At 40.3% G+C, this 23,726-nt stretch overlaps 1 protein-coding gene across 21 annotated transcripts in view; it reads left to right on the forward strand.

Annotated features, from left to right (window-relative positions):
• Positions 1 to 23,726, forward strand: part of LOC101740817 (protein hu-li tai shao) — an 89,801-nt gene that overhangs the window by 45,178 nt on the left and 20,897 nt on the right. For 13 of the 21 annotated variants that reach the window (XM_038019919.2, XM_038019923.2, XM_062675932.1 and 10 more), the window contains exons 3-12: positions 9,843 to 9,967; positions 11,316 to 11,489; positions 13,120 to 13,252; positions 13,888 to 14,058; positions 14,469 to 14,857; positions 15,445 to 15,582; positions 17,385 to 17,479; positions 17,769 to 17,889; positions 21,454 to 21,477; positions 23,519 to 23,626. In XM_038019919.2, the coding sequence (XP_037875847.1) occupies positions 9,866 to 9,967; positions 11,316 to 11,489; positions 13,120 to 13,252; positions 13,888 to 14,058; positions 14,469 to 14,857; positions 15,445 to 15,582; positions 17,385 to 17,479; positions 17,769 to 17,889; positions 21,454 to 21,477; positions 23,519 to 23,626 (1,455 nt within the window). In that variant the 5' untranslated portion in view covers positions 9,843 to 9,865. The remainder of the gene's footprint in view (positions 1 to 9,842; positions 9,968 to 11,315; positions 11,490 to 13,119; positions 13,253 to 13,887; positions 14,059 to 14,468; positions 14,858 to 15,444; positions 15,583 to 17,384; positions 17,480 to 17,768; positions 17,890 to 21,453; positions 21,478 to 23,518; positions 23,627 to 23,726) is intronic. The other 8 variants (XM_038019930.2, XM_062675946.1, XM_038019921.2 and 5 more) reach the window with 1 other exon arrangement.

Consider the following 23,726-nt stretch of genomic DNA (forward strand, 5'->3'; position numbering starts at 1 on the left):
ACGCCTTGAGGTCCCATGCCGCGTTAAAGCTGTAACTGTCTATAGGCTCCGGTAACCACTTAACATCAGGTGGACCGTGAGCTCGTTCACTCATTTAAGCAATAAAATATAAAAAACACCAATACTGTAGTTATGTATGTTAGACAACAAGGAAGAGTTGTCTATATTGAATATGTGTTGTACTAGTAAATCGTATAATATACTAACTATGCTTATTAAATGCTTATTATATAAAAGTAAACGAATATAAATGTAAATAGACATGCTCTAACAAAAAACCGACTTCAAATAGAAAAAAAAAGTGCGTGCGTACAAAGTACACATGAGTCGACTATTATAAAAGCCGGCAATGTGACTTTTGGACAATTATTGGTAAATCAGAAAAACGAATTATTGACTTTGTATTCCCTTGGCAGTCACAAAACTCTTCTGAACGACATCTTAGATAAATAACAGGTTAAGTATTAACCTTTATTTAATGCAGGTTTTGAACTGTATTCTTTGAAGGAGACGATTATATTCAAATCAATCTGTATTGACATATCAATAACATTTTTTTGTCCAAATGCACAGATTGCCACCTTTGATAATAGACGACTCACATGTCAGAAGTGAAACTTTTTTGGCGAACTAATTGCCAAAAAATTGGCGAAAGTCTTGCTTAAACAAATCTAAAACTTTAGATTTCCGAGACTTGAGGAAGGGAAAAAGGAAGATATGTTCCCGCCAAAAGTCTGTCAAATGTCAGTCTCAAACCTCAGTGTTGACAGTCACATTAAGTTTTGAATTGACTAATTTAATGTCATGCTATTTGATTAATGTTCCAAATTCTTTTCATTTCATTTCAATTCCTATTAACATTTTTCACAAAAAAATTATAAAATATTAGGCTGTATGGTATGATACATTTGCCTTTCCATTTGGAAAAATACAACAACTACTACTACTGACATTTGACAAGTATTTAATTTCAATAGTAGTTTGATGTCACTTCCGTTGCATACCTGCGTGACGTTCTGTAAAAATTTTACCCACATGCGCCTAAAGAAGTTTCACTTAAAAAAAAAAGATATCCCAAAACTAATTAATATACACTAAAAACAATAATCATCGAAATCGGTTGGCGTTATATTGAGTTATTGAGTTATTCATCTATTTGTCGCGCACGTACTTAATGCAAATTTAAGACTTATATGGTTTTCTTATGGATACCTACCATTATCAGAACTGGACTAAATTGTAATGGGACCACACGGGAAGCGTCAGCTTTCTAATAAAAGAAAAAAGAATCATCAAAATCGATTCACCCAGTCAAAAGTTATGAGGTGACAAACATAAAAAAAAACAGTCGAATTGAGAACATCCTTTTTTGAAGTCGGTTAATAAAGAACAAAAGATTTACTGTATCTCCCTATCCTCAATAGTTGATCCGCTAATTCAATTACTATAGAGATTCTCAGTCGAGTGCCGTGAATAAGAGAATTTAGCGTTTTGTTATAACGGTCTGCTATAGATATACGTAACGAATTTTATTTGGGTTCAATGCTGCGAATCAAAAACTAGACTATAATTATATCGACGCTTGAAAGGCAAACGTGACTAAGCGACAATGCGTGAACTTTAAAAATATACCTGAGAAATACCTGAAAAAAAAAAACTATTTTAACGTATCTAGCTGTAGGATTGAAATGATTTTAATAGACCTAGAAATATTTTTTTTTTTTGCTCATCGAATATATCGTTATTGCCTATCATTTATGTACAAAGCACTTATTGTCGCTTAGTCAAGTTTGCCTTTCAAGCGTCGATATATATTATTATGTATATAGCGCGTGCTATTTTACTGTATGTATTTGGTGGTTTGTAGTAATTTCCTTTATATGTTTAAAACCACGGAATAGATAAATAAGGTGGAAAGGCCTTTGCTCTAATTTTGTATTAGGACCAGTGTCGCCGCTTCATCCCCACTATTTTAATTTCTACACATACACACTGTGATTACAAGTATTTCGCACACAACAAAAACACCCACACATAAATCTCAGGACAGATATTCGTTCGCAAACTAGCACAAAACTCCCGTAGGCATACACACTCAAACACGCAAAAAGGCAATAAAAAGGTTCATACACGCTAGTGCTTGGTAAAACCGATATTCTTTATCGATAAATTACCTTATTTATCTATTCCGTGTTTAAAACTGTAGTTTTGTCAGCATCAACAGTTCGATATTTTTAATTGAACTTCAACTATGCTTATGCAATGTCTCTCCAGCGCCTCCGATCATTGGCCGCATGAAGAGCTTCGTGAAATGGGATCCCTAGTGTGGAATCTCCATCCTATTATATCATACTTCTCTCTAATCTCTAACCCAATCTCTGTCCTATCATTCTTAAATACTAACGTTTTTTTATTTATTTTACTTATCGCTTAAGTGGGTGGACGAGCTCACCGCCCACCTGTTAGTGTTAAGTGGTTACCGGAGCCCATAGACACCTCCAACGTAAATGCTGCCACACGCCTCGAGATATGAGTTCTAATGCCTCTCAGTATAGTTACAACGGCTGCCCCGCCCATCTAACCGAAACGCATTACTGCTTCACGGCAGAAATAGGCAGGGTGGTGAATTTATTGAATATTATTGAACACGAAAATATTAGCTTGAGTTCGGTCGTCGTCACTACGCGGTCGATTGGAACTCCACTAGGCTATGGAGTTACAATGGCGATGACCTCAAACAATGAGTCGTTCTATCGTTATGTTAATTAGCGTAATCAACTTAGATATTTGGCTGAGTTCCATTTGCCTGGCGTGGACGAGTCATAGGCGCGTTGTAATCGCGTACCGTGTCCACGGTTCTACGAAAATATCGGATTGAACGTGTTGAGCTGACAAGGTTGAGTTTTGAGTGGCCTGATATATATTTGTCGGTGACGGTCAATGTCATTAGTTTGGTAGCGTTTCGGTTCGAAGGGTGGGGGGGTAGTCGTCGTAACTATACTGAGACCTTAGAACTTATATCTCGAGGTGGGTGGCGCATTTACGTTGTAGATGTCTATGGGCTCCAGTAACCACTTAACATCAGGTGGGCTGTGAGCTCGTTCTTTCATCTATGCAATAAAAAATAAATAAAAACTAAACGAAACGCAGCACGATTCCCGGGAGATGGCAGCACGATTCCCGGGAGATGGCAGCACGATTGCGGTATCGTCGGATTACTGGTGGTAGGACATCTTGTGAGTCCGCACGGGTAGGTACGACCACCCTGCCTATTTCTGCCGTGAAGTAGTAATTCGTTTCGGTTTGAAGGGCGGGGCAGCCGTTGTAACTATACTGAGACCTAAAAATTCATTATATGTATCATTATTTGCATCTGAAAGTGGGTGGCTGCATTTACATTGTAGATGCCTATGGGCTCAGGAAACCACTTAACACCAGATGGGCCGTGAGCTCGTCCACCCATCTAGGCAATAAAAAACCTCGGCTAACTTCGTGCTACAATAGAGCCTAGCCGATGGAGGCGCGCAGACGCCATCACACTTACCAACCAGCTTTCTCGAAGAGCGGTGCCTCCGTCCTAAGGACTGTCATTCGTTTTCGTTTGCTAACGTCAAGAGAATTCTAAATTGTTGTCAGACAAACGTGATTGGTGTACTCAATATTTCTCTTAGCTCGATCACCGTATTCGCCCCTACGATGTCTGACGATGGTGTTAATAATTGTAGCTTCTCCGACATTTTTTTTTTTTGTTAGTATTACGGGTGGCCTGGAGGCCTTTCCAGTTTCCAGAATAGGTGGGCGAGTAAGGGCTCCACTAGGAGGGGTGGGATTCGCTAACGGCTGCCCGAGCGCTTACGAAGGAGAGACTGACAGTATAGCGCATACTTAGCTTGTAAATAGTATTATTTTTAAGATTTTATACATGATGGATAAGTTGGTTCTATGTCGTTTTTTTTAAAATAACTCATCATTATTATTGCCTTCTATAGTGACAGTAATAAAGACTCAATTTTCCAATGAATTCCATTCCAAGTGTACAGCGATTATTATTGTAAGCTCCGCCTTGTTCGGCTGCTCGAGTCGGAATGTTTTGTTGCGACAAAAGTAACTCGTTTTCATAGTAGAACAGTGGGATAGTTTGTTTCTTAATTTTCCTGAATACCGTCTTAAATAATGGCAATGGTAATCACCCACCACCCGGTGCGCCGGACGCTTGTCTACTTACTGAGTCAATTAAAAGAAAAAACAGTTAAACAAACAAACTCTCCTCACGTCGTGGACCTACTGAGCCGGTCCGGTCCGTCGGTGAACTAACACTAGAGACCGACCGACGTAGGTACTGACTGTTTCATTTTAGTTTTTATTTACTCCGATGCCGAAAATAATATTGTGCGCTTAAATAGAAAATAGAACGGCGCGTGAATAGACCGCGGGCGTGTGCGCGTAAGGAATCCGCTTCCGGAAATTCCCTATGTTTTTCTACCATACGCTACTGGCGATTCCAATGCGATCGATCCTCGTTGTATTGTATACAATGCTGCGTCGGTCCCGTGAGTGGTCTTTTTTTATTTTGTTTTTATTGCTTAGATGGGTGGACGAGCTCACAGCCCACCTGGTGTTAAGTGGTGTTACTGGAGCCCATAGACATCTACAACATGAATGCGCCACCCATCTTGAGATATAAGTTCTAAGGTCTCAGTATAGTTACAACGGCTGCCCTACCCTTCAAATCGAAACTTATTGCTGCTTCACGGCAGTAATAGGCGGGGTGGTGGTACCTACCCGTGCGGACTCACTAGAGGTCCTACCACCAGTAAATAGTTCGTGTAATGCAGAGGTGACGCGCCATGTATGACCCTCGGATGGTTGGTGGTCCGGTTGATAGTAGGTTTGGCGAAGCGCTGCCCTTTATTTATTTATTAGGCACACAATACACATCACGAGCTAAAAAGATACACAAAAAATAACAACCATTGCGGGCTCAGTAATTATTACCAACGACATTATTAAAGCCACAAGTGTTTTATGCTTAAGTCGGTTAATGAATATTGTTTTTCTGTTCTTTTATATTTTTTTTCGCTAGTTTGTGGTTTTATTTTCACAGAATGGTTTTTTTTTCACATTGTGGGTACTTATTTATGCGGTTCTTACGTCATCACTGACCGTAGTATGTACTGGCCAACGTGTATTCAAAATGCTCATAGTTTCCTTGTTTCTTTTTTTTGGGATTTTATGACCTGGTAACTAAGAGCTTTAAGTCATGTCTTATTTTTATTTATATTCTTATTTTTATGAAAAATGATAGTATAGAGTGAATTGAAATGAAATGAAGATGATTAATTTGAGACATTAATCAACTGGGATGAAATGAAATGAAATGATATGGGATGAAATATAATGTCAGTAAAATGGTGCTCATTTGCTGAAAATTTTTCAGTGGACTTTTTGGAGGATCTCGAGAAGTTACGTCCACCGACTGTTTCATTTTCCCACATTTGTGCATTTTCACAGTTACTAAACAGCTAATAAACCACCGCTATTACACTTTTAATTCTGAAGACATACTAAATAGACAAAATAAAACAAATCACACAACATCACTTCTCGCGTTCCCGCCAAAGAGTCTTCCCTTGTTTCGGAACACGTTTTAACCCTCTGATATGTAGGTCACCGGTGCCCTACGCGGCGCACTGAACTAATCATGTCGATTTCTGTTACCAAGGCGCCTGGATTGCCTCCTATTCTTTGTTAATGTATGTTTTTAATCTTTTAAATCTCTTAGAAATAGATTGATTCTCAGTATCGTTCGGATTCGTCTGACCTAGCGTCGAATTGATACTCCGGTCCCTTTGTAACAGAAGATGGCGAAATATCATCCAAAGAAGGATAATAAGAGGAGATGGTCACGACCCTCAGACATGAGGATTGCGCCGCGTAAGGCACCTTTGTTTTTTTTTCCCCTACCTATGCTGATAGCCTTGAGAGGCTATTTCAGCTTCGCCCTAACGTTTGTAGGTGAGCTCGCGGGGCTCAACCGGAGAGTTGCTAACACTGACCCTAGCAAGAGCAGTACTTCGCAGAATCTACCACCGGATCGGAAACGCGACCCACTGAGAAGATCCGGCGAGAAACTCAGTGGGCTGTGTCTATGGGTTAGTTCGCTCGTCGAGCCCTTCGTCGCAAGCGACGGGTTCGACGAGGACGGTGAAAACCTACCTTTGTCAAGTTGACTTGTCTCTTAGGATAACGTTAGCTATTTTTTTTATCGAAATTTGGCATACTTATCAAGGACCGATGACAATTCAATATTTTAAACAGTTTGATCCGTTATCCTTACTAGGATAATCAGGATCCTTGGTTTTCCTGAGACTCCGAGTGTCTGCGTCAAGACCAAGAAGGGAAACTACCAGACGCGCCGATAACCTATTTCTCGGATAAGTTACAGACTGATTCAGATGAAACTTTTGAAAATTAGAAGAAAAAATTGAAAAAATTGAAATTCAACTAAAAAATTAACAATAAATAATAGTAAAACTAAACAAATACCCTTTTATACAAAATCCAACTAAAGAAATAGAAAATAAATTTCAATAAATTTGAATTAAAAATAGTGTAAGAAAAAATGATTTTATTGTAAAAATAAGCATGTAGCAATGTATGTATGTGTGAAATATGTAAATGTGTGTAAAATAACTAAGCAAAGTTTCAAATCGATAGAAACAACGCTTTTATATCTTACGTTTGTTGTCTTCATCAAACGCAAAAAAAAAACCGCTCGTCTTTTTTTTTATTGCTTAGATGGGTGGACGAGCTCACAGCCCACCTGGTGTTAAGTGGTTACTGGAGCCCATAGACATCCACAACGTAAATGCGCCACCCACCTTGAGATACAAGTTCTAAGGTCTCAAGTATAGTTACAACGGCTGCCCCACCCTTCAAACCGAAAGGCATTACTGCTTCACGGCATAAATAGGCGGGGTGGTGGTACCCACCTGCGCGGACTCACAAGAGGTCCTACCGCCAGTAAAGGTCCTACCACCAGTAAAGGTATCATCTGATGATGCTTTCGCGATTCAACGATTCAAAACGAACTAGGTCACGAGAGCAAACGATTCGTTCCTTCATTCGTTCAGTTTTGAAATGCGAACATTCGACTATAATCAATCGAGTCGATCACACCCGGACTAATTGATTCAATTAAATCTATATATTAATACGTGAAGCAAAAATTTTGTATCCCTTTTTACGAAAATTGCGCGGACGGAGGAGTATGAAATTTTCCATACTTATAGAGAATATAGATAAGTGCACAATGCTAATATTTTTTCAAAATAATGCATAAAAGATACATTAAATCAATAAAGAAAACATTACACACACTACATACCATGTATTTGACGCACACACGCATGCATACTATTTATTGTCAAACTTTTGTTCTTGACGTCTGTTGCCAAATTGAGAATAGAATATGGTTTGTCTTTGTTAATATTTTTTATAGTGTAGTCTTGGCGAAATTTGTGATTATAGAAGTATAAAATACAATCATATTTAATAGTGTACAAACTTACAATTCCAATTAATTATAGTCGAATTTCGACTACTGCGGGACCTCTAGTGTAACTAACTATACTTGAGACCTTAGAACTTATATCTCAAGGTGGTTGGCGCAGTTACGTTGTAGATGTCTATGGGCTCCAGTAACCACTTAACACCAGGTGGGCTGTGAGTTCGTTCACCATTCTAACCAATAATTTTTTTTTTATAGGTAACTATGTATTTGTTTTTGTGTAATTCGGTTCCAAATGATTCTTGTTCACCTGATGGTTGCTTGGAAGAGATCGCCAATTGTACTTAATTTTTTTTGTATTTAATGTTTCGGATTGTTTTTTTTTTTTGGTGTACAATAAAGAATACTCTCTCTCTCTCACTCTCTCTCAATACGTAAATTCACTAAGATGGCTGACCGATGTCGATGACCTCTAACGGTCGCCATAAGAATTCGTATCAACGTCATTACGTAGCGTCTTGTGGCTGACTCAGAGGCTACTATTAGGTGTGTCAATGTTCTGTTATTGGTGAGATGACGTCATTGTTCAAGGGTTTTTTTTAAGGGATTTTATGACCTGGTAATTGAGACCTTTAAGTCATGTCTTATTTTAATTTATATTTTTATGAAAAAGATATTTTGGAGTGAAATGAAATGAAGATGATTAATTTGAGACGTTAATCAACTGGGATGAAATTAAATGAAATGAAATGATATGATATGGCATGAAATATAATCTCAGTAAAATGGTGGTCATTTACTAAGATTTTTTTCAGTGAACTTTTTGGAGGAATCCGAGAAGCTACGTCCAGCGGCTTTGTTTCATTTTACCACGTTTGTACACTTTCACAGATATTAAACAGTTAATAAACCGCCGTTATTACACATTTAAACCCGAAGAAACACTAAATTTACAAAATAACTGGTGGTAGGACCTCTTGTGAGTCCGCGCGGGTAGGTACCACCGCCCTGCTTGTTTCTGCCGTGAAGCAGTAATGCGTTTCGGTTTGAAGGGTAGGGCAGCCGCTGTAACTATACTTGAGACCTTAGAACTTATATCTGAAGGTGAGTGGCGGCATTTACGTTGTAGATGTCTACGGGCTCCAGTAATCACTTAACACCAGGTGGGCTGTGAGCTCATCCACCCATCCAACCAATAAAAAAAAGTTGTGCTGGCTCACTTATACTCGAGCAAGCCGTCGTCACGTGCAATCCTCTCGTTCGCTAGACAATACACACGAGCTTGCTAAAGCACTAAGCTAAAGTTCATTTCGTTGTTTGAAAAGTTAATCGGTCAAGCTTTCGATTGAGCCGATAAAGGTTATCGACCTGTTTCGCGACCAGAACAACGCCCGATATGTTTCGGAGTCTGGCGGTGGTGTATTGAAGGCGTTTTCAATGTAGAGATGTAGGGTGGACAGATTAAGGCGATCGGGATGCGATTGTTTTTTATTTTATTTTTTGTTGCCTTTGTAGGCAGACGAGCTTACGGTCCGCCTGATGGTAAGTGGTCACCGTCGCTCACGGACGTCAGCAATGCCAGGGGCAGAGCCAAACCGCTGCCTACCAGATTGCAGTGAGACTGATTCGATTTTAACACGTTGACAGACTATTAGGTCACCGGTGCCCTACGCGGCGCCTTGAAGTAATCATGTCGTATTCTGTTACTAAAGCGTCTGAATTGCCTAACTTGGCCTTCGCTTATTGCTTAGATGGGTGGGCGTTCTACGGTTCACCTGGTCTGAAGTGGTTACTGCCCATAGACATCTATGACGTAAATGCGTAAGGTCTCAAGTATAGTTACAACGGCTGCCCTGCCCTTCAAACCGAAACGCATTACTGCTTCACGGCAGAAATAGGGAGGGCGGTGGTACCTATACGCGCGGACTCACAAGAGGTCCTACCACCAGTAATTACACAACTTATATTTTTTGCGGATTTGATTTTTATTACACGACGTTATTCCTTCACCGTGGAACTCAATCGTGGTGAACATTTGTTAAGTACGTATTTCATTAGCAAAATTGGTACCCGCCTGCGGGATTCGAACACCGGTGCATCGCTACATACGAATGCACCGGACGTCTTATCCTGTAGGTCACGACAACTTTTGTTGCACGGTAATAGCTCTTGTGTGAAGTGTATTTCTTGTGATGTAAGCGTAGCCGGATTGTGCCCGATGGTCGGGTACAGAGGCTCCCAAAGTTTTGTTTAAGTGACGGTCATGTGGGAAGGGGTGGGGGGATATGCAATGGAATATAGTTATATTAAAGTACCGTCGTATTAATTTCAGATCAATAGACTCGAGCTGTCGGAATGGCTGAGACGGACTCAGAGACGATCCCGAACGGCACCGGGCCCCTGTCCACCGAGGAGGAAGACGAGCGCTTGAAGCAGCGTCCGGCCGACATCGACGCCGTGAGTATTAGCTTTCGTGAGCACAGGGTCGACGGAGCATGGAAACTGAGGCTGCATTCCCCTCAGCTATAGACATCACGAGCCTTATGGTTAGATCCATCAGGATACTTAATACTGGCGGTAGGACCTCTTGGGAGTCCGCGCGGGTAGGTACCACCGCCCCGCCTATTTCTGTCGTGAAGCAGTAATGCGTTTCGGTTTGAAGGACGGGGCAGCCGTTGTAACTATACTTGAGACCTTACGCATTTACGTCATAGATGTCTATGGGCTCCAGTAGCCACTTAACACCAGGTGGGCTGTGAGTTCGTCCACCCAAATAAGCAATAAAAAAAATAGATCTAAAAAGGCATCCACGCCACCAGCATTCACATTTACATCAACAGTCTCTGTTCATCACCAGGTGATTGAAGTCTCAAGGTCAAAATGAAATGGAATAACCGTCTTATTACCCTCAAAAACCGGAAAATATGATTGGTTCGTGGCACATGTAGATGCTATGATGATGTATCATCGTGAGGTATCGCATTAGTACCATCAGTGTATGCGGTTGTATGGTGGGTGGTACAAATACGAGGTGGTGTTATGTTCACGTCATTACGGATCCTTCCGATCCATTAACGCTGTTTTTAGGTATCTCAAGCACCGATCACCGTCCTCGCTTGCGACGAAGGGCTCGACGGGTAAATTAACCCATAGACACAATCTACTGTGCTTCTCGCCGTATCTTTTCAATGGGTCGCGGCTCCGATCCGATGGTAGATTCAGCGAAGCACTGTTCTTACTAGGGCTAGTGTTAGCAACGTCCTCTGGTTAAAGCGACGTGAGCTCACCTACGCGCTCGACAATGCTGACATAATAGCCTCTCAAGGCTACCAGATTAGATAGGGAAAAAAACTGGGCTCCTAACTTCAGGATGATGCTAATACTGGCCCTAGCAAGAGCATTGTTTCGCAGAATCTACCACCGGATCGGAAACGCGACCCACTAAGAAGATGGTGGTAGGACCTCTTGTGAGTCCGCGTGAGTAAGTACCACCACTCTGCCTATTCCTGCCGTGAAGCAGTAATGCGTTTCGGTTTGAAGGGTGGGGCAGCCGTTGTAACTATACTGAGACCTTAGAACTTATATCTCAAGGTGGGTGACGCATTTACGTTGTAGATGTCTATGGGCTCCAGTAATCATTTAGCACCACCGGGTGGGCTGTGAGCTCGTCCACCCATCTATGCAATAAAAAATAAAATAAAATAAAGACGGCGAGAAACTCAGTGAGCTGCGTCTGAGGGGTTGTAATATGTGGATAAGGTTAGAAAACGGCATCCTGTAATTATTATTTATATTTTCATTACAGGATGTCCGCGAAATGGAACGCCGGAAGCGCGTCGAAGCTCTCATGTCCTCGAAGCTGTTCCGCGAAGAATTGGAACGGGTCCTCGACCAGCAGATGCACGAGGGCGGCGACGCTCCGCTCCTGCAGAGGATCAAGGAGATGGTCGGCGGGAGACTGCACACCGGAAGCCTCAGGGTAAGGTTGCGTTATTCATATATTTACGCTGCTGTAGATTAGAGAGAGAGACATATAGAGAGAGATAGAGAGGCAGAGAGAGAGAGAGAGAATTCTTTATTGTACACCAAAAAACAAATAAACAGTGCCATACATTAAATACAAAAAAGTACAATTGGCGGTCTTATCGGTGAGAGCGATCTCTTCCAGACAACCATCAGGTGGACAAGAATCATTTGGAAATGAATTAGCAGTTTTTTTTATGATTGAAAGATTATTGGTGGCCCGGAGGCCTTTCCAGTTTCACCAGGACAGGTGGACGAGCAAGGGCTAAGCCAGGAGGGGTGAGATTTGCTAACAGCTGCCCGAGCGCTTCCGAAGGAGACCTAACAATTCAAGGGCAGCTGCTTCGTGAATGAATCTACTGCCGGATCGGAATCGCGACCCGCTGAGAAGATCCGGCGAGAAACTCAGCGGGCTGATGCACGGGTTAGGTAGATTAGCAGATCTGCTCACAGCCGAATATATCGCTGGTTCGCGATAGTAATGAGCTACCGTGCGAGGTCTTATAGAAATTCTTTATAGCATTGGATGCGTGAACAAGCTTGGACATGTGATGCGTAGTGCAAGGTACATGGGGAAGAGGTCGACCGAAGAAGACATGGATGGAGTGTGTGAATGACGATATGAGAGAGAGAGGAGTGTTGAGATGAGGGCTGATAGAAGAGAATGGAAGAGAAAAATTAGCTGTGCTGACTCCACCTAGTGGGATAAGCTGGAGAAAAAGAAGAAGATGCGTGAACAAACAAGCTCATGACCTGTAGACCTTGAGATATGAGGTCTTAATTGTATGGTGCAATGGTCTTTTCACTCTTCAAATTATCGATCCGATGAGCTAGAATGAGCTTTTGGTTGGTTCAATCCCGACATGTCCCGTAGATGAAGACAGCGCCTTGTAAAAGCGCGGTTCGTTGACGCCGTTCGTTACAATAAGAAAAGTTTGACAATAAATAAATAGTATGCATGCGTGTGCGTGTGTGTCAAATACACGGTAGTGTGTTATAGTTTTTTTTTAAATGATTTAATGTATTTTTTTTGCTTAATTTAAATTTATTTTATTATAATGCACTCCTCCTCTATATTCGGTATAAGTGTGGGAAATACCATACTTCTCCGTCCGCGCAATTTTCTTAAAAAGGGGTACAAAGTTTTTGCTTCACGTATTAATCACTACATAGTATAAAACAAAGTTGCTTTCTCTGTCCCTATATCTGTCTGTCCCTTTGTATGCTTAAATCTTTAAAACTACGCAACGGATTTTGATGCGGTTTTTTTAATAGATATAGTGATTGAAGAGGAAGGTTTATATGTATAATAACATCCATTAAATAGTTGAGAAATCAATAATAAATTAGTTTCCGAAGCGAAGCGAAGGCGGGTCGCTAGTAATATATCCGATGGTAGATTCTGCGAAGCACTGCTCTTGCTAGGGTCAGTGTTAGCAGCTCTCCGGTTTGAGCCCCGTGAGCTCACCTACAAACGTTAGGGCGAAGCTGAAATAGCCTCTCAATGCTATCAGCATAGGTAGGGGAAAAAAAAGTAATATATAGATTTGGGCGTAGTCTGTGTACTGATATAATTTCATTGTCAGGGTCCTAGCTGCGTTTTGCCGATCAACGACATCCGAGGTATCGAAGGCATAGGGTATGAGAAGGGGGAGAAGATACTCCGCTGCAAGCTGGCCGCCGTGTACCGGCTGGTGGATTTGTTTGGTTGGACGACAAGTGAGTTTGTTTATCATAGGTGTTGGTTAGAGGCTTCGTCAAACAGAACTCGTAGTTAGCGCGCGTCAGAACGGTAAACTGCCGCGACGGCGCGTTATGACGCCGAGATGTGTTGTACTACTGTGGTAATGTACTGTCAAACCGAGCCCCAGCGCTGTAAGTACGCAACGTTCTGTCGCGGCGTTAGGACGCTTCGACGTCAGGCGTTGTAATTATTAACAAATTTTATTTTAGCGTCCGAGTGAATGTGTATTAAAATACCGGACAATGCCCGAAAAATTTATAGAATTAATTAGAAAATACCCGTGCTTATACCATGCCAAATCTGAATCACTCGACATCTTTTATTTATTTATTTTTTATTGATTAGATGGATGGACGAGCTCACAGCCCACCTGGTGTTAAGTGGTTACTGGAGCCCATAGACATCTACAACGTAAATACGCCACCCACCTTGAGATATAAGTTCTAAGGTCTCGGTACAGTTACAGCGGCTGCCCACCCTTCAAACCGAAATGCATTACTGCTTCACGGCAGAAATAGGCGGGGCGGTGGTAGTACCTACCCGTGCGGACTCACAAGAAGTCCTACCACCAGTAAAACCAGTGTGGTGACGTAGACCGATTTGTCCATAGCCGGAGTGACGGGGCAGATAACGGCCCGTCTGAACACGGCCGAGGAGCAGGTGCTGACGTCGCCGCGCGGTCTGCTGCCCCACGAGGTGACCGCCTCGTCTCTGGTTAAGGTGGACATGCAGGGCGTCGTCCAGGACCAGGGCACCACCAACTTTCCGGTCAACGTCGAAGGTAATGACCGGTAACTAGGCAACGTGTGACTCCGTGTTCGCAGTGAACCTGATGGGATGCAAGTTTGAGGGTCGATTGTTGTGTGACAAAGTCGTGATCCATGACTAGTACTTGAAGATGAAGATAGGGTTGATTCGGTCACCGTCCTCATCGAACGAAGGGCTTGGCGAGTAAATTAACCCACAGACACAGCCCACTGAGCTTCTCGCCGGATCTTATCAGTGGGTCGCGTTTCCGATCCGGTGGTAGATTCTGCGAAGCACTGCTCTTGTTAGGGTTCGTGTTAGCAACGTCGTCAGGTTTGAGCCCCGTGAGCTCACCTACTAGTTAAGGTTACGCTGAAATAGTCTCTCAAGGCTATCAGCTTAGGTAGGAAAAAAAGAAAAAAAAAAGCAACCCTGGTCCGTCAGGTTTCTCGGTGCACGCGTCCGTGCACGCGGCCCGTCCGGACCTGCGCTGCGTGGTGCACGTGCGCGCGCCCTCCGCTCTCGCCGTGTCCGCCACGCGGCGCGGCGTCCTGCCCCTATGCCAGGAGGCGGCCCTTCTCGGCGAGGTCGCGTACCACACTCTACCCTACGGCGTGCTGGACAACGCCGAGCGCGACAAGCTGGTCCGCGCGCTGGGCCCGCACGCCAAGGTCGTGGTGCTGAGCGGGGCCGGAGCGCTGTGCTGCGGTGCCACGCTGGAGGAGGCCTTCCTGCACGCGCGTCTGCTCACCGCCGCCACCGACGCGCAACTGAAGTTAGCAGCCACGCCGCTCGATGACCTCATCCTGCTTGACGATGAAACGCAGAGACAGGTACGTACAGCCCCCCAACACCCCTCACCCCTATTTTTCTAAGTATTAGCGCGTCCGCCTAGTGGTGGGACTTCTTGTGAGTCGTGTAGGTACCACCGCCCTCTCTATTTGTGCCGTGAAGCAGTACTGCGTTTCGGTTTAAAAGGCGGAGCAATTGTTGTAACTATATTTGAGACCTTAGAACTTATATCTCAAGATGGGCTTTGAGCTCGTCCACCCATATAAGCAATAAAAAAAAACCTGGTTGACTTACTCACTGAATAAATGATATCGTGGGAGAAAAATCATCAGCCCCAAAATCGAGATATGTTTTTTTTATTTTTTTTATTGCCTTTGTAGGCAGTCGAGCATGCGGCCCACCTGATGGTAAGTAGTCACCGTCGCTCATGGACGTCAGCAATGCCAGGGGCAGAGCCAAGCCGCTGCCTACCATAAGTCCTATGTCCTGTCTAAAGCAATAGCACCTTCCAGTCTGAAGGTTAGGCCAGCGGCGATATCATCCCCTATGACTCTGATGACGCCCCTAAACATTTAACCCGTGCTGCTCTTGGCCATGTATCTGTATCTTGCCGGTTCGTATGCGTCAGATGTACGAGGCGTCCCGCAAGCCGCCCGCCGACGCGAGCAAGTGGCGCGTGGGCGGCGAAGAGTTCGAGGCTCTGATGCGGATGCTGGACAACGCCGGCTTCCGCACCGGCTACATCTACAGGCATCCCCTCATCAAGGTGAGCGCACCACGCGGCCGCTGCCTCCCTCATCTATACTTAATACTGACGCACGGTCATTCGGTCCCTGTGTTATGTGGCTACCAGAGACTGACTAATACATACTTATATACGTTTAAATATATACATATATAGATGATAAACGTCCAGATAAAGAGCAAACAAAACGTTCATCTCACGAATGTTTGCCCGACGCGAGAATCGAACCCACGACCCTCGACCCTATAGTCGGGCCGCTAATTACTATAACATTGAGTCAGTCGATTATTATTATGTACTAGCGACCCGCCCTCGCTTCGCTTCGGAATCATGATATTTTACAATTGCTAAGTCCTAAGATAGCTAAGTCCCGCGATGTTACCCGCGGTTATTGTCGTGCCGCGGGTGACGCCGCGGGGCGAAGCTAGTCTGCAAAATTGTTTTAATATTATTTGTTTATAGTGTAGTCTTGGCGAAATCTGTGATTATAGAAGTAAAGTCTTTGACAATAGATCCATAATAATGTTGAAACTTATAATTTAAATCAATAATTATTATTATAGTCAAACCGGGCCACCACTAGTTATTATTATTGCGTTTCATCCCTCAAAAAACTACCCTCAAGAGAACGCAACGAAGTTTCACTTCAAAATTTTTATTCACAACTAACTGACCCGACAGACTTCGCAGTGCCTCAATCGACAAATAAAAGACCTAAACTTTTGTATAAAATAAACTTAAAACAAACAAAAGGAATCCGTCCGACGTGGGACACATCAAAGGAAAAACAAAATTGTTATTTTTATTGAATTCCGAGCATTTTCATATTTATCTACCTTTTAAACCTTCTCTGGACTTCCACGAATAATTCAAGACCAAAATTAGCCAAATCGGTCCAGTCGTTCTCGAGTTTTAGCGAGACTAACGAACAGCAATTCATTTTTACACGCTTTATTTTAGCTTCACTTGTATGTATTTTTGTTTGTTTGTAACTGACTCCTTTAGACGTGACTTTGACCCACTCTAAACGCCCGGATTTCATTCAAACCTTGTAGATTTATCGAGGACTCATGACAATTAAATATTTAAGAAAAAATTAATAAATTGAAATTCAACTAAAAAATTGAAAAAAAAAATTTATAAATTTAAATTGAAAATACTGTAAAAATATATATATTTTATTGTAAAAAAAGCGTGGTGTTATTACTTATATTTTTCTGACAGATATGAGCAGAAGAATTATTATTTCAATAATATCTTTAAAAAAAAACACCCACGCTTTTTGAAGTGAAACTTCCTTATCGGCGTTGGAAAAAAATTTACCGTCACATTTTTCGGTTACGCGTCACTTTTTTCCGTTACGCGCCATCTGTTTTGTATTCATGTCTATGATAATAAAATCCTTTTGTTTAAACTTTATCTAATTTAACTTTTTTGTATTCATGTCTATGATAATAAAATCCTTTTGTTTAAACTTTATCTAATTTAACTTTATTTAACCAATTTCTAGAAAGTTGCATGTAGATCATTTTTCGAAAAATAAGGCCATAAACAAGTTTCACTTCTTACGTGTGTACACTAGTACACGCACACATTTTTTTTTACTATAAAATATACATATATATTTTTACACTATTTTCAATTTAAATTTATCAATATTTTTTTATTTATTTTTTTGTTGAATTTTATATTAAGTGTGTTTTTTAGTTTTTTTTAAACTATTATTTATTTTTAATTTTTTTAGTTGAATTTCAATTTTTTATATACATATATAGATATATAATTTGTCAGATCTAATATCATGCTAACTCTGTGCTCCACAGAACGACGTGCCGAGACCCAAGAATGACGTGGAAGTTCCACCAGCCGTGTCGTCCCTCGGCTATCTGCTTGAAGAGGAGGAGCTGTACAAACAAGGGTGAGTGAGCGCTGCCCTGATGCAAGCATCTTACTGGTGGTAGGACCTCTTGTGAGTGCGCGCGGGTAGGTACCACCACTCCGCCTATTTCTGCTGCGAAGCAGTAATGCGTTTCGGTTTGAAGGGCGGGGCAGCCGTTGTAACTATACTGAGACCTTAGAACTCGTATCCCAATGGGCTCCAGTAACCACTTAACACCAGGTGGGCTGTGAGCTCGTCCACCCATCGTAGCAATAAAAAAAAGGCTCGGTCCTCTGCAGCACCACACTAAACCCGCGCCCTTCCTCAGGTTGTGGAAGAAAGGTCAGGGGAAGACCGGTGAGCGAACCCGCTGGCTGAACTCTCCGAACGTCTACCAGAAGGTCGAGGTTCTGGAGACTGGCACCAGCGACCCCAAGAAGATCACTAAGGTAGAATATCTGAGGGTTGAAGCCGAATAATAAGCTCCTGTTAAAATGCTTCGTTGGTAATACCGTTGAGTTAGACAACAACTTTGTCCGCTTGCAAACTTTGGGTGTCAAAATGTGGATCAGGTTTTTTTTTTTTTAAGAAATTTTATGACCTGGTTACTAAGACCTGTAGGTCATGTCTTATTTTAATTTATATTCTTAACTAGCTGACCCGGCAGACTTCGTAGTGCCTCAGCCGATAAATAAAATACATTAACTTTTGTATAAAATAAACTTAAAACAAAAGGAATCGGTCCGACGGGGACACATCAAAGGAAAAACAAAATTGTTATTTTTATTTAATTCCGAGCATTTTCATATTTATCTACCATTTAAACATTCTCTGGACTTTCACAAATAATTCAAGACCAAAATTAGCCAAATCGGTCCAGCCGTTCTCGAGTTTTAGCGAGACTAACGAACAGCAATTCATTTTTATATAGAGATTTTATGAAAAATGATAATATGGAGTGAAATATAATCTAGTAAACTGCCGGTCATTTACTGAGATTTTTGCAGTGAACTTTTTGGAGGATCCCGAGAAGTTACAGCGACAGTCCCAGCGACTTTGTATCATTTTCCCACATTTGTGCACTTTCACAGCTGACACTAAACAGTTAATAAACCACCGCTATCACACATTTAATACTGAACAAACACTAAATAGGCGAAATAAAATATATCATACAACATCACCCATCGCGTTTCCGCCAAAAAGTTCCCGGATCAGTCTTTTGATTCTTGATAACCTATTAATCAATGCGTAGTATTTCACTTTATATTAATGGTAATGTTAATGATACTTTGAAAAATAGTTTAAAATTTCACGGGCAAATTTGTTGTCTGTATGTTTCACTCGACTGTATACCAGCAAATTATTGTCTTTGTTTAAATTAAGAACACAAATATATAGTTTATTTTATACGTTGAGAATTAAGTGTAACAGAGTTTTATGGATGCAGTACTTTTTAATTGTAGGGTTGTCGCTTTCGATATTTTTAATGTAATTTTTTTTATTATTATTATTTTGTACAATTTTACGTTTGTGATTTAAATGACAATTTTTTGCCTTTTTTAAATATATAGTTTTAATACAGCGCATCGATTGTAATGTGCTTGATAAATCCGCCAACGGCGTACCTTAATTACAGACATCAAATAAAATCGATCCTCTAAAGTTTATTTTTCATCGAATCGACAACCCTAATGTTAGTGTGGCAACAAAAAGAACTGTATTTTAGGACATTCCATGTTTTTTTTATTAACCTTTTTTTTAATTATAAGATCAATAATACATTTATTTACGGATTTATTAACACCAGATTTACCGCACCAGCCAAAATGACTGATGTTGGTATAAATAAGTATAACAAATTGATAAATCTTGTGTTAATTGGCATAAATATTTTGATTGGGTTATTATTCATAAAGTGACCTCAAATTAGGGCTTGGGTATGCGCGCTTATATAATGTGTGTCTCAAATAACAATGAGGTTAATATAAATTTTTTTTGCCCTCAAAGTTAACATTGTTATTTTCCCTCTAACACTTATGTGCTTTAAAAATACCAATTTTAAATTAATCATTTACCTTTGCAATTAAAGATCCGTTGTGTTTGGTATCAGCATCGACAGTTCGATGTTTCTAATTGAACTTCAATTAAGTTTACTTCATAAAAATAGCTGAAGAAGTTTCTTTTGGCATGATATTTTTTTCCAAATGTTTAAACTTTAAATGGCACTCCTGTAATGTTGCAATAATATCGCTTAAACTTTTCAACCCTCCATATGTATCTTAAAGTCACAGACGTGAATTATTGTTAAGTGAAAAAAACCGACCCCCCAAAAAGGGATGTTATTAAGTGAACTGATCTTTAGCAATGAGATTTATTCACGTTCAGATAGATTTGATAGTTACAAAACAAAAGATGAAGTAAAACAGTAAAATGGTGAAGAGTTTACAAATCGCACCGAGCAAAATTGACATGACCACCGCACGCGACCGCGATACGCAGTGTACCGCATTTTACAGGCGTTGACGAACTACCCGCAAATAAAAAATAATAAAAAAAAAATAAAAAAAATCTATATTAATGTGTGCATAACATTTTGATTGATAGAGGTAATGAATACAAAAAAGAAATACACATTTGTTTTGTCATGATAATTTTGCAATATAATTTATCAATTATCAATAATGCAATTTGGTGTAAATTTCGTTTGAACGAAAGAGACAGATATATTTATGTTGGTCCCGTCCTCGGGGTGACTAAAGAAACACAAATTATTATTACTATGAATATTAGATAAGAAGGCTTGGTTTTTTTTAAATTCGTTTTTATATATCAACGAAACTAATATTATATTGAATAAGGAATATTTAAATATTGGAATCGCATTAAAATTTTATTATATTATGTTATTACAAAAAGGTTATTATTAATTATTAATCTAGTTAACGATTTTATTATTGGCTTACGCTGTTTTGTCTAATTAGCGGTTTAAATAAATAAGAAAAAAACAAAAAAAGCACGAATTTTGTAAGAAAACAACTTCAGCTTAAATGAAGTATGATCGAATAGTACCCTCCAAATGGATGGTTTATATCTCATATAAATAATGCAATATGGGTATGTACCGTTTACATTAATCCTTTCAGTGCTGAGCTTATTTTCAAATATCTTTCAGAAATTGCTAAAGGATTGCTTTGAGAAAAAAAAAGTACGTCATAAAAACTTTAAAAAAAAATATGTACAAAAATCAAGGCTAAATAAACGGCAAAATAATTTTAAATGATTATTTGTAAATGTTATTAACTTATTAAAAAGTGTAACCTATAACTTGTAATGGAACTGGGCAATAGTCGGTATTCCGACGCTCTGCACTTTATACGCAGTAAAAGAGAGTCGATCTATCGACGGTTCGCTTTTTTCCTACCTATTCGCTGATAGCCTAAGAGGCTATTCCAGTTAGCTTTGAATGGGTAGGTGAGCTCACGGGCTCAACCTGAGAGAGTTTGCTAACACTAGTCCTAGCAAGAGCAGTGCTTCGCTGAATCAGGATCGGAATCGCGACTCCTGAGAGAATCCGGCGAGAAACTCATTGAGTTGTGACTATGAAACGGCTCTTGCTCGAAGGGCTAACACATTGTAGTAATGCTCTGCTAATAACAGATGGCGCTGATTGTATGTAGATTCAAACGTGTTTTTGTTACGACTGTACCATCCATGCACTTTTGCAGCCCACTGTACTCGCTCACTACGAACGTAATGTTATTGTAATAAATTCGTGCTTTTTTTCTCTTTCTCCAAATATAATATTTATTATCGATATGTAATAATACGGCTTGTTTGTTTGTGAGATTATAAATAAAATGTAATGACGAAAAATGTTTTAACTCTTTCACTCGCCGCCGGGTGAAATGCTATTGACGTTTTTTTTTTGTTTATATATATAAAAAATTTTTTTGTCCGTTTGTGTGTGTGTGTGTGTGTGCGCGTGTAACTAATACAATAATGTTTTTCAGTGGGTGGACGTTAACAACGAAGAGGTAATATTATAATGAGTAGTTTTTTTTTATCTATAACATGTATTTTTTTTTTTTTTTTTTCGAAGATGCGGTCTTGTAATTTTTCTATTTCGATTTAGTGTCAGATTTTTTTTTTATTCGTGGTTATTGTTTTTTTTGTGTCGTTTCGAAGTGGTCAAAGCAAATTGCGTTTAAAGGGGGAGTGTAGTATATCGAGAAACGAATATCGGTGCTTATCTTATCTTATCTTATCTTATCTTCTTATGACGTCACAATTGTTTACTAGTGCCAAAGCAAATTTTAGTGTCTGTCTTTCGCGCTATCTCCGAGCGCTGTGACGTGGCTCTTTAGGCATGCCCGCGTCACATCCGATGGGAAGCGGTTACTAAAGAACGTAGACATCACGATTTAATTTTTTAACTGCTAACTAATTTATAAAACTTAACAGAAATAGTAAGTAATGATAGTAAGAAACGAATTTGAAGCTTAAAGCTGTCAATCACGACAGCTTTCCGCTTAAAAGCACATATTACAAGATCGCATCCGAGCTCTAATACTTCTTCGTAATAATTCTAACATTGAAATGTACTGTATTTCTATAATGATAAACAAAATAATAATAATCATTAACTGAAAAAAACACACCCTGTGCATAGTTCTCGTTGAAATTAACGCGTCGAACTCACATTCGATGAGGTTATTTGTTGAGACGCAGCATATGCGTTCGTCTTCCAAAATTGTCAAACACGTTAATGGGGAGAAACCCAATAAATCGACGCTTCAGAATCACAGTGCAACCAGTCCCAAAAAGTCCCTAGTTTTTTTTTTACTGGACGAGCTGGTGTTGGGTGGTAGCCGGAGACGATAGACATCAAGAATGTAAATGCGGACATCCAAGTATCAGTTTGGTGATACAACGGCTGTCCCACCCTTCGAACCGGGCCGCATTGCTGCGTCACGGCAGTAATAGGCAGGGTGGTAGTACTTATCCGTGCGGAATCCAAAGACATTCCGCACCCAGCTAATTAATAGTTCCATTTACCGCAATGCTTAAAATCCCAAATGAAATGTTCAGTAGTGTTTTGATTCGGGTCGGGCGTTTTTACAAATACTTCCTTTCCAAACTGATTTTAAATAAGATATTTCAGTTCAAAGCTGCCATTGCATGTTGAAGTATTCCGTTTTTTTTTTCGTTATTGGTTAGATGGGTGGACGAGCTCACGGCCTATTTGGTGTTAAGTGACTATCGGAGCTCATAGACATCTACAACGTGAATGCAGCCACACACTTCGAGATCCGAATTCTAAGGTCTCAGTTTTGCAGTAAAAGTAAAATTAAAAACTTTATACGTGCGCGCACTAAGTCACCTGCGTACAGCTCGATACCCAATACACACAATCAGGCCGTGCAAATAGTCGATTTTCCGACGCTCCGCACTTAATACGTAATAATAATACAAAGTTGAAAAATAATATAATCAACAAAATTTCACATTAAATAGTATGATTCTGAAAAAACAATGTTGCGAGTGATTCAGAAGCTGATTAACTATGATTTTGTATTGTAGCAATACAGTACTGGAGAATGTATTTTCGGAAGGCGAAATATTAGTCTGGGAAATTTCATGGTGCTCTAACGTCAAAAGCATTTCACTCATACCCTGGTCTACATATATATAAATAAATATATGAACATCGAGAATGTACAGTGTAGGAACGAGAAAAAAAAATAGATTATTTAAAAATGTTGCCACATCACCCTTATTATCATTAAAAAAAAAAATGTTGCATGCCTTTAAAATGCTTCAGAATTATAACTAGTATTGAACGCGATTTTTTTTGTTATTTTTGTTTTCAATTTCGTTAACGCGTCCCCACTGTACACCCTCGATGAGGCCAGAGCGAAAAAAAAAACCACTAAAAAAAACCTACTAATTCACGCTTCTAAAAATCGAACGCACTCACCTTAGCTTCACTGGGCTGGCAACATTTTTAACTAATCTATGTTTTTTCTGTCCCCTCCCGTCCCGCCGTGTGACGCGTCGTCACCTTACTCCGTGTAGTGGATCCAAGATGGCTCGGCTCAATCGAGTACGCCCGTTAAAATCGATACATTGCAATTCGTACCGAAAAATACGAACCCAAAGGAATTTAAGAAGCTTCAACAACAGGTGAGCGAATTTCCTTCTTTTTTTTTAATTCGACACTGACAATGTCGGTGTCTAATATCACTGTCGGAAACTTTAATGAAATAGTGCGTTTCACTTGATT

The sequence above is a fragment of the Bombyx mori genome, chromosome 24 (assembly GCF_030269925.1).
Source record: "Bombyx mori chromosome 24, ASM3026992v2".
In the NCBI taxonomy this organism is placed as follows: domain Eukaryota; kingdom Metazoa; phylum Arthropoda; class Insecta; order Lepidoptera; family Bombycidae; genus Bombyx; species Bombyx mori.